The sequence below is a fragment of the Phycomyces blakesleeanus genome, assembly GCF_001638985.1.
Source record: "Phycomyces blakesleeanus NRRL 1555(-) unplaced genomic scaffold PHYBLscaffold_29, whole genome shotgun sequence".
In the NCBI taxonomy this organism is placed as follows: Eukaryota; Fungi; Mucoromycota; class Mucoromycetes; order Mucorales; family Phycomycetaceae; genus Phycomyces; species Phycomyces blakesleeanus.
The window spans coordinates 182,369-194,035 of NW_017265162.1; the positions used below are offsets into that span (position 1 = coordinate 182,369).

Consider the following 11,667-nt stretch of genomic DNA (forward strand, 5'->3'; position numbering starts at 1 on the left):
AATGTTTGCAAGCTCCTTTTGGAGTGGTCTAAGAAACGGGACAGCATTGTAACCATCGCCAAGACCTCCAATAAACACCAATACTCTTGAAGATAATGGTTTAGATTCAAACGCAGTAAGGCGCGTTTCTTGATTGTATGTATAAAGTACACCTTCAAATTCCATTTTTAAATTTTAAATTGTAATTTTAATTGGATGTCGTCAGAAATTAGAAAAAGAAAAAAAGAAATAAAAAAGAAAAGAAAAGAAAAAAAATAAATAAATAAAAAAGAAAACGTTGAATCTGAAACACCCTTTTTTTGATGACGCTATATCTGGACAATACACCAGCGTTGTACACAATCTAAATGAGTTTACAGGTCAGTAAAGGTGTTTTCTATGTGATGTATAAAAAAAAAGTTTACATTATTCCCTCCTTAAAATTGTTACACATTTCGACTTTTCCTTGGAATTTCCCAACTCCGTCAACTCCATAGATATGTATATATATATATATATATTTACTACTGATGTTTTAGCTTGGTCACTAAGAAGAGTCAATTGTAAAGGCTGTCTATGTGTATGTGTGTTTGGGGGGGAGGAGGGGGGAGGGGATATATACAATAATTCCTTTTATCTGTCTATTTAGAAATGAACCGCAATGAAATATGATTGTGGTGGTATGGTAATATAACATGTATATTATTTTATATCCTTAATACATTTCTCTTTCTTTCTTTCTTTCTTTCTTTCTTTTCTGTTTCTCTTTGGTATACTCTATCTAAAATCTAAATCTAAATATTCATGGCTGAACATGCTTCTCTGACTGCTAGTCCTCAACCACCCATCTTCCTTGGGATGGGTTTTGGTGTTGAAGAATGGGGAAATGTAAGTAATTAACACCAAAGCCTTTCTTTTTCTTCAGATATTTTGTTTGTATGTAATTTAGCTAATTAATGAGGTATACTTATTATTATTATTTTTTAGACTGTAGCAATTCAATATCCTCAAAGCCTTGTCATTGTACTGACATCTAGCCTAAACCCTATTGAAAAACCCAACAATCTCACATTCAAGGATCTGCGTTCATTTGACGAAGAAACGTTCCCCGAAAATCATTTTAGTCACATATATTTCAACTCTCACACGGCTACATATGATATCAATGAATGGCAAGCACTAATTGGTAAGCTTGTACGAGTCTTGAAACCTGGGGGAATTTGCGACTTTAATTTGATCAATTTAAAGGTAAAGCATCGATAAATCTATATATATATATATAAATTTACTTGTTCTATTGACATTTGAATTAGGAATCTGGAGGAGGAACGATCATGTTATTTGTCAAGGAAGGTAAAAGAAATTTATTGAAAGAAGAAAAAAAAATGGACATGTAAAAGTCAAAATGTATATATATATATATATATATATGAACGAATGAAAGGATCTTTAAACTTTAGTAAAAAAAAAAGCCATTAAGATCTGCTGGGAGCGTAACCAGAACCCATGCGATGGAGAATTGGTAGTAGATCTTCTCAAGAATCAAGGGCTAAAGATGGTTAAGACTAATGCATCGGTGGTTAATATCGGCCAACTTCCACCATCTCATGCTGATGTGATTATTGACAATTGGATTGAATTTGCATTGGGCTTTCCAAACGTAATCCGGGAATTAGAGGAAAGGTTCCAAGACCAACCCGATATCGATATATGTGACGAGCTAAGGACTTCGATGAGGGAATACAATTTCAATAGCTATTCGTTTAGTGCAGCCTTTATTAAAGAAAAAGGATCTTGCTTCTTGATAGAATAATATCCTGAAAATCACAATCTCTTGATCAAATTAAATATATATTTATTTATTTGCGTGCATGCTCTTTATAAATTGTACTCAAAATATGGTCTGTGCAGATCATAAATAAATAGCGTTTTTATTGTTCTCTCTTTTTAGTTACTTATTGAGCTTATCTTATTCTTTATTTTTACAAAACACATACTCACACGCACTAATACACACGCTTAGAAAATTACCAAAAAATATATATACACAAAATTAATCGAATGATATTTATTATTATTATTATAATAGAATTTCTTGGTTTATTGTTTCAAAAATAATATTTCTTTATATATATATATATACAAGTGTATGGGTAATATAGGAAGTTGAATGGTTCTGTACTATGCTGTACTATGCTATTCTTTTTTTTTGTCATTAAAATAAAGAGAAAATATGAGAAATAATGTGGACTACAGATGCCCGAGAATATGTTCAGTTTTTTTGCAAGCAAGAAAAAAAAAAGAAAAGTGTGGGAAATGAAACTAACTTTTGGGGAGTTACTTGTGTTGTTGGATTAACTACAGGATCCAAAAGAAGGGTGAAATAAGATAACCAATACTTTCAAAGAAAAGAGAGAAAAAAAAGGCTACCCCCAGATCTTTTTCTCTTTTCTTTCTTGTCTTGATCTCTAAAGAGACACAAAGAAAGGCGCCACAAGTGATACAATGAAGGTGTTCCAGACAACCGACCAACCGACCAAAAGACAAAAAGACAAATGACAAGCAGAGAAAGGAAAAGAAACAAAAATATGCTGGCTTAGCACCTCAAATACAGGTGCTTCTTTGGTCGTATCGATGCTTGTGGACAGATACTGAGTGTGTTTACAATCGAGATTGAAGCGGGTGTATTGTTCAATTGTCGTAGGTGTTCTAATGGAGTGTTGTGCGACGATGGTCGGGTAAAGGCAGGGAACTGCTCTTGTGACAGGAGAGCTCGAATGGCTAGTAATAATAATAAAAAACAAAAAGAATTGGATTTGTGGGTGAGTAATGCAAACCGAAAAAAAAAGAGAGAGAGAGAGAGATTTTAATTGATGCCGCTTTACATTTCCAGGTAGCTACTGAACGGGCAGATTTGATTATGTACTGAGATAGGACTTGGGAATATGATTTGCCACTACTGCATTATAATATAATATATATAAATAAAATGGAGTTTAGTGAATTGTTTAAAAGAAGTATCTCAAACAAAGATAGATAAAACGTACCCAAATACCAGACTGATACAAAGACTGACCGAACCACCGACGATGGCACTTGTCTTGAAGACAGTGGGGTTTTCGAATTGCATGCTTGAGAAAATAAATAAGGAATACTTAAAATAGGATAGTTGTGTGATGTTAAAGAAGAAGAAGAGGAAGAAGAAGAGCTTGTTAGCTTAGAGATTTTTGTCTTTTTCTTATTTTTATACCCAAAACAAAATAAAATATTTTGACTGAAAAAAAGGGTAGTCCCACCATGCCAGATATGGACTCTGGAAAGATGGAATAAGGATGAAGGAATACTTGGCACCTGCAGATGAATCAGCCAACTTCTTCATGGTATTATTTGTATTTTGTTTGTGTGCAGATATTGTCCATGTATTTTATTATAAGAAACACAAGCAGTCGAGATCAAATGAAAGACTTTATCAATTAATTCCATTCACAAAATGAGTCCAAGTAAAAGAAGCATAAAAGAAATCCAACGGAATATATGCCGGCCGGCCTTTCAACTAAAACGTCTCTTGGAAGTGTTACGAGAGAATGACCTACATAAATAAAATAAAACAAAAGCCGATGATGGTGAGTTTGCTGGTTGATTTTTTTTGTTTTTTGTTTGTTTGGATTTTATACACACACACGTGGAATAGAAAGGGTTTGCTTTTAGGGCCATAGATAAACCTTGAGGCTGAATATTTAGTATTGTTGTTGTGTTGAATTTATCAGCAGAATAATCAGAATGCATGTGGGTCTACAAACCATGGAGCCAGACAAGCAAACAATATATATATATATATATATATAACAAGTAAAAGAGGATAGCCATAGGAATATTATTTTAGAAATTTCATTAGTCTCTCTGGTCTCGATACCTGCCTCATATCTACCTACCTATCTGACGTTTAGACTCGTGCTGATACTATCGATTTGTGCCAGATGTTAAATGGGGGATATAGATATATTTTAGATATCATTATGGTTTTATGTGCGTCTATTGCACACCCTGTTCACAAACAAATGCACTAACAATAGCCAAAAATGTAATAATAGAAAGGGCTCATATTATCTCCTTTTCACATATAATTCTTTATTGCTTCTTGACTGTCTCCAAGCATCCCACTTGAACCAACTGTATGTATTTTTATAATGGCTATTGTAATTAAATATATAATAATCCAATCCAATCCAATCCAATACAATACAATAGAACTTTTTTTTTTCTTCTTCTTCTTCATATTTTTCATTCAAAGACCTATTCGTTTCAGATGTGAATACAGCATAGAAACCATTCTTTACCGAGAGATCCGAAATCACTTTAATCATTCAACCCCCCTCTTTCTTCTCTTCTTTCTTTTTTCACTTCCGTTACTGTATTTTATTTTATATTAAATCCAGAAAACAAAATAAACCTTCTTTTGGTGGGTTGCATATAAACAAGTGCTATTTTCATCAAGTTTAAAACAATCTATATAAATAAAATGATAATGGCTTTATTAATTACCAATAAAAAAATTCAATAATAATAATAATAATAATAAAAAAAAGGTTGAACCAATTCTCTCAATACATTTTGTGATGTCACCAAATCTACCGATTCTATCCGCCTTTCACAATTTGTTTTTTTCTTTAAAAAAAAAGGGCCAAAAGAGCTCATTTTCCCAAATATATATAAATGTATTTTAAATATGGATTATGAAAGAGAGAGAGAGAAAATTAAAGCAAGTGGTGTGTATTTAAGCGTAAATGATGTGTGATTTTATATAAGAAATTGCATTTTAGAAAAATAAAAATAAAAAAATTTACTGTTTGTAAAGCAAGAACAATGGAGAATAGTGTAATGCATGCAAGTGAAAAAAAAAAAAAGTAATTTGATGACGTGAAAAAGATCCAGCCAATCGGAGAGAAATAAAATAAAGTGACTGTAATAAATTTAAAAGAAATTTTTTTTCTTTCTTGTTGAGGGCAAAGATATAAAAAGGGTCTGGAGAGCGAAATCAGGTGTTTTGGTTATTATATTTTTCTTGTTAATTTTAACACTTTCATTCATTCACTCATTCCGATTCCCAACCAAAGAAAGAAAGAAAGAAATTCGACGTTCTGTTATTCTGTACAAGGTAGGCATAAGCTCTTTTAGAAATTAGGCTTTAAAAAGAAATGTTAAAGAGGATAGTGGTGATGAAATTGTAGTACATAGAGTCAAGCACTGAGTGATGTTACCAAAATTACATTCTTGATGCTAAACAGTATTTGCTGAGTAAAGCTATCCTCTTACAATTTCTTTGTAAAATAATAATAATCTAAAGCTACATGTTAAGAAAAAAGAGATCAAATATACTTATTCGTTCCTTCCTTTTTTTTCTTCAGATTCTATCAACCGTAGAACTTGTCCACCTTAATTGAACGTCTTTATAATAATTTAATTTATAAGCCATAGCTAGATAGCTAGATAAATTAAAAATTATTGCTTTTAAAAAGCTACCTTTTTCTTTCTTTTTTTGAAAATGATTAATAAAAATACAAAATACAAAATACAAATTACATTTTTCTCTCTCTTCTATTGTTCAATTCGAATGTACAATTAATATTTTTAAAAAGGAACAATGTCTCCTAATCCTGCATCTTTGGCCCTCTTGTTCATCAGTCCAGCAATGGCACTGTCTTGTACACTAATGCCAACGCTCTTAAAAAGTGTGATTGTCTTGCGCGCCTCTGTTGCCTTTGCCTGAAGCTCAGGACTCTTTACCACATCACCCATCTCAAGCCACTGGTCAGACTTTGATGACTTGACAAGTTCACCTGCCTCTGCAGCACAGGCCGAGATTGAATCTACCACGATCGTCTCTGCGCGCTTGACAGTTTCTGCGTCAACCTCGTGCATCTCCATTGTATAGGATCCAACGCAGTTGAGATGGACTCCCGATTTAAGCCAGGCACCTCTAAGAACAGGCTGGCTTGCATTTGTACACGTGCACACGATGTCTGCCTCGTTGACAGCACGCTCAAGTGAGCCGTCCGATTCAGTCACACCCTTAACTATAAGCGAAGGATAGTCGGTCTGGATGGCTTTCACCAGAGCTTCACGGCGGCTGGCCCCTCGGTTCCACACCATCACGCGTTCAATCGAAGGGCGAACGGCCAGCATAATATCAATGTGAGATCTTCCCTGAGCACCTGCACCAAGAACAACCAAAGTTTTGGCATCTGGATTGGCATAGTAACGTGTGGCCAGACCAGATCCTTTTGTTTTATATATATATATATATTATTGAATTGGTTAGATGATCATTTATATTCATAAATAAATAAATATAAAACAAATCCATCGAATATTCTTTTATATAGATGTAAACTAACCTGCAGCAGTCCGTACGGCTGTAAGAGCACCGGCATTCATTATAGTCTCTACAGCACCGGTGTCTTGGTCCAACACCATGATACTTGCTGGCAATCCTCTAGAGTCGTTATCTCTGGTGGGTACACTAACTACCTTAATTGAGGTGGTTTGGTCTAGACGAGAAGGCATAAATAGAACCTTGTGGTTGTCTGTGGTCACGCTGACGCGTAAAGGAGCTTGGGCCTCTGCAGCAGCTGACTTGCTGTGACCTTTGTGTCCAGTGGTGTATGCGGCAAACGTGGTTGCCATCAGGTCCACAATCTCGATTGCGTTGTCTGCATTACCCTGATTAAGCAAGGAGGCGATGACAGTTTGAGACAGAATACGAACTGAAGACATTACTTAATAGGTTTTTGATTATTATATATATATGAATGAATAAATAAATAAATAGATAGATAGATATAAGTTTCTAATAAAAAGAATAATATATATAAATAAATAAAAAACAAGGGCTAAGACCCTGGACTACCCCCCCTAGTCCTACAATTATATATACAAGCTGGCCTAATTATTAATCTGGTTAGATGATTTCCCACCCTTTACGTAACAAGCGTTTTCATAGGCTTTTTAGCCTTTTTTTTAGCCTTTTTTTTTAATTGTGCTGTATTCAGCTGAGATATATATATATATACTCTTTCCGGAAACTTTTTTGAACATATTCTGTGTAGTACTTTGCGGCCAACAAGAGTAGCCAACAGTTTACATATTACCATAAATAACAATCTTTGCCTAGTGATAAAGAAAAAAAAAAGTCTTTCCACTTTATGAATTCTATAAATCGCGTACACTGTGGCCAGAGCTAGCAGCATCCTCTTCTGAAAACTATAAGGTGCTTACGGAGTGAAGTGTTAATCGATCTACTTGAAAATAATAGAAAGATTCAAATATAGATATTTTTCACATGATAGAATGTCGGGGTTCTGATAAATACAATGCTCAAGGCAATTGATCTCTTTTGAAAATAGAGAGGGTGTCGAGTTGTCATGGTTTCAAGACAGCTAAAGAAAAAAAAATGATTTATGTAAAACCCAATAAAAAAATTCTTAAAAAAAAGAAAAAAGTAAGGAAAATAGCCCTTAATAAAATTGGCTTACCGAGATCTACTCTATTAAGTAAATCTAACTAATAGACTCTTGAATATATCATGTTTTTTTGTTTTGAGGGGAGAGAAATAAGCTCAACTTTTACCAGAAATTAAGCGAGCATCTGAAGCCAAAGGTCAAGGATTCCTTTAACTTTTGGCTTCAAATATATACTCACTAAATGGCTTCGACCATGAAATTTGGGAAGAAAATATTGGAATTTAATTCGCCGCGTAAAGTACAAATTTGCAAATGTTTGCAATTTTACAGGTTCAGACACTCTCTCTAAGCTCTACTCTCTCGTTTTCGTTGAACTCCAGGATGGTTTTGATAGGTCTCTCCATTTTTTTCTGCTTGAATTTAGACCAATTACACTATAATAGAGCCAAGGAACCTTCAGATCTGTCTTATATCTTTGCAAACACATGGTTACGGGATATACTCCCTTGAGCTCTCACAATCTCTCACTTTAGAAAATACAAATACAAAAGCCGTGCCATCCTCTTTCGCTTAGCAGATATATAGGCTCACCAATCCTCTTGAGCAAAAAGGCTCCCTACTAACAAAGATCCACCAAAGTAGTTTAGAATTTGATGTATGTTCGGTTGAAGCTTGTTGTAGCGGTCAAAGGGACAAGATTGTTTTAAACGAGAGAAAGATCAATTGAAAAGTTAAGGACGATTTGGCGAAATGATATCTTTAGTGGACCATGTGTGTGCGAATTATTGGGATCATCTTTGTTTGATGTTCTCCTTTCATCTATCAAATCAAGGTGCCTATATTGCTCTACCGCGTTTTGATATTATGTTTCCACGATCCACCGCTAAATTGATCAAGTTTGAAATATTAATAATAATAATAATAATAATAACAATATGGTGGATCTCTTCACAATTCACTGTAGAGTCCTCAAATCAGTCAACTTTATTATGTGACACTTTATCAGGAACAAGCAATTAAAATCACTGAATTTGACCCAAGGCACAATTGAAATTAGCAACCCAAGATAGTTTTCCACAACGGGACACCTGGTACGCACCCTCCGGAATGAACTGCTTCTCGGCAACCTCTGAGACTAGTGATCCCGGCTTTCCAAGCATTGAATGCTAACATATTGTCCATTGTTTATGAAGAGAGCATGGTCATCTTACAGAAGAAAGAAAGAAAGAAAGAAAGAAAGACTAATTGTACCGATATTGCTGGATGATTCACTCGGCTAAAATTTCGCGCGGTTTGCACATTAGTTATGAGTGTGGTTTTGGCAGGGTCGGCCGCCCATTCAGTTCGATCTAGGCTTATGAGACGTACCCAAGAATCTCGCACGATCCAATTTCAGAATATAGTACTACCTAAGAGCCTTATGCTCATATCAACATTGCACACACTAATTGAATAAAAATACCCCCCCCCCCCCCCTTTTTTTTTTCCCATTAAGTCTATATTGTACTAAAGGCCCTCATACCCCTCGCAACATTACATGCGTATTACTTGAATAAAGGGCAAGCTTTGATTTGAATATGAGCGCTTTGTTCTTTCTTTTCTTTTTATTTTATGCGTGCGCAAAATGTTTCTAGAAAAGGTGTACGCGGAGACTGGTGGGAGTCATATGGTGTACAGGACACACACACACAAAAAAAAGGGCTCAACAATATATATATATTAAATAAAAATATGTTATTTGAAATCTTGTACTCCTCTTCTTCCTTATCTTTCATTTATTTTATTCCCTTCAGTTTAATACAATAATCATATTCCTTTGAGATTATCTATCTACCTATCTATCTATATATATATTTTATTAAATGTCCTCAGCATCTCTTGGTGAACAATTAGCGGTCATTCTATCTGGGCTGAAAGATCTATCAGTACCCATACCAGGATTCGACTATGATCTACCGGTGATGGATGTGATGTTTGCAATCCTGATAAACTATTCCTATCGGTCTGCACTAGGAGAGAGCCACGCACGTATCGGATGGGGTCAGGGTTTGCTGGCGACAATTGTAATGTGTGCAGGTGGAGGATCAACTGTATCAATCCTGAGGGGTGAGCCACTAGGCATCTTCAAATCCAATGAGTTTTGGGCCATTCATGGGTAAAATAAAAACTAAATAGAGAAAGTCATTTGGGCTATAGAATTCTAGTGACGTGACTAACATCTGCATGTATGTATGTGTGATTGTTTTGTTTGCCTATCTACTGATCCGTTTGCGTAGTGCTGTGTATTGGCTCATGAATTCGAGCCCATACGTCTATCAGTTAACAGACGCGCTATTTAATCTACCGATGGTTAGCAATCTATTCACTTTATCTAATGGGGTCTTGCGCAATGCTGCTATTTGCCAACTCGGCGTCAACGGTGTATCGACCAATCCTTCTCTTGGGCCTGACAAGTGGGTGGCTCAGATCATCTGTGGTACCTTGGCTGGTTGTGGCGGTGCACTATGGATAGGTGAGTTAGTGAGATCAAATACTACTATTACAGATATTACAGCTATTGCTGCTGATACTCCTGTTTTCCCTTTTTTTATATACATTCATTAATTGATTGATTTTGGGGCTGTTTATTGAATCAGACGCGTTTAGATTGACTCAACAGAACTGGTCCTTCTCTACGCCTCGCCTTTTACATGTGGCTAGTCATGATATGAAGGCCAGTTTTGTATCGACTCTGTTTTATGTTGCGACTACAAATCCCGCCCTCTCTCCTTATCTTGGGATTAAACCCATGAATCACGAAGAGTCCCAGGCATGGTCGGCTGTTTTGCTGACATCTTGGTTTGTCTATGGCTCTTATGCTAACAAATGGCAACAGTCGAATGAGAAGAAGATTGAAGAAAAGGAAGCTTAAGGATGTACTGCTTTTTTTCTTCTTCTATATCTACATATCATTTAATTTCATACAATTATTTTTGGTGTGTTTTGTTTTGTTTTGTTTTGTTTTGTTTCGTTTCGTTTCATTTCATTTCATTTCATTATCAAACAGATCAAGAATGTGTATGTGTTCTGTCTGTCTGTCAGTCAGTCAGACCTTCTAGTTAATATCACCATCTGTTGAACTTTTTGTGTATAAACATGCTGCTTTCTACAGAGATTCTATAAATATATTTATATGAAGTATTTTAGTATTAAATATCAAAAAATATAAATCATTCGTCTTTGGTTCCTTCTTGTTTGTCTAAGCATTTTAAATACGGTGATTACTTTGCTTGATTCTTATTACAATCATGTATTAAAAATATATATGTCATATTGGAATTTTATAAAGACTATATGATATAACACAATAGTTAATAGTGAAGAGTAAGAAGAAGCATAAGGGAAAAAACAAGAGTAAGAAGGGCTTGGTAGATAAGAAGGAAAAGAAGAAAAAAAAAGAGCAAGTGATAATTGTGGTATGGACTTGTGAGAGGCCATTCCTCATTTATCGCACAAGATGGCTTTATATACAAAACGTGTATTTATATTTAAATTTTATTTTCCTAGTCGGCGCAGTATCAGATCGTTTCTTACACCTGTTGGTTATAAAGAGATCCTTTCTGGACCCATCTCCTGCTGTTGTTCACTTTACTTTTATCCTCCATTTCAACTTTCATATTATTAACATCTTTAGAATAATAATAATATTACAATTATCATCTTTGAATATACAATATATATACGAATTATATATATTTGATATCAAGCTATCTTTATACTCCTTTTATATATATATATATACATATATTCTTATTCGACTTGTAATACGATGGGTCAAAATATTTCCAGAGTGAACTGTACAGATCCATTCAACTCTAGTAAACAGACATCCATAAGACATCGACAATCAATAAAGGCCATCCCTAGAGTCGACAAAACCATGATAGGAGGGCCAACAGATTTTCGCGCAAGTATTCCCATTTATATACTTGCTTGCCTTCTTTGAATAACCTCGATAAAGTCTTGCTGATCCTTTTTCTTTTTAAAAAAAACAATAACCACAGCACACCTATCATGTCGGTAAATATTCCTACTATTTTATCAATATTCGACCCACAATTATGCTGCTTTATTTCTGCTTATATTAATTGATTACTTGCTTGTTTAATTAATATTATTATTATTATTATTTTAAAAAAAAGGTACTGACACAGCCAGCCAATCTACCATAATCGTAAGCCAAGTATAC

At 34.6% G+C, this 11,667-nt stretch overlaps 4 protein-coding genes across 4 annotated transcripts; 2 read left to right on the forward strand and 2 right to left on the reverse strand.

Moving 5' to 3' along the window:
• Positions 1-783: 783 nt before the first annotated feature.
• Positions 784-1,792, forward strand: PHYBLDRAFT_174153 (hypothetical protein; the record flags this gene model as incomplete). The annotated part of the gene is made up of 4 exons (XM_018437197.1): positions 784-867; positions 967-1,227; positions 1,293-1,332; positions 1,440-1,792. The coding sequence occupies 4 exons, from the start codon at positions 784-786 to the stop codon at positions 1,790-1,792; spliced, it is 738 nt and encodes a 245-aa protein (XP_018285497.1).
• Positions 1,793-2,049: 257 nt separating this feature from the next.
• PHYBLDRAFT_79452 (hypothetical protein) lies at positions 2,050-3,358 on the reverse strand (the record flags this gene model as incomplete). The annotated part of the gene is made up of 3 exons (XM_018443466.1): positions 2,050-2,760; positions 3,027-3,110; positions 3,276-3,358. The coding sequence occupies 3 exons, from the start codon at positions 3,356-3,358 to the stop codon at positions 2,448-2,450; spliced, it is 480 nt and encodes a 159-aa protein (XP_018285498.1). The 3' UTR covers positions 2,050-2,447.
• Positions 3,359-5,616: 2,258 nt separating this feature from the next.
• On the reverse strand, positions 5,617-6,747 carry PHYBLDRAFT_90295 (hypothetical protein; the record flags this gene model as incomplete). Its single annotated transcript, XM_018443747.1, has 2 exons — positions 5,617-6,257; positions 6,375-6,747. Coding segments are annotated over 2 exons (1,014 nt in total), but the record flags the coding sequence as incomplete, so codon positions are not given.
• A 2,554-nt stretch (positions 6,748-9,301) lies between these two features.
• Positions 9,302-10,350, forward strand: PHYBLDRAFT_174156 (hypothetical protein; the record flags this gene model as incomplete). The annotated part of the gene is made up of 3 exons (XM_018437198.1): positions 9,302-9,594; positions 9,716-9,951; positions 10,076-10,350. The coding sequence occupies 3 exons, from the start codon at positions 9,302-9,304 to the stop codon at positions 10,348-10,350; spliced, it is 804 nt and encodes a 267-aa protein (XP_018285500.1).
• Between the last annotated feature and the right edge of the window lie 1,317 nt (positions 10,351-11,667).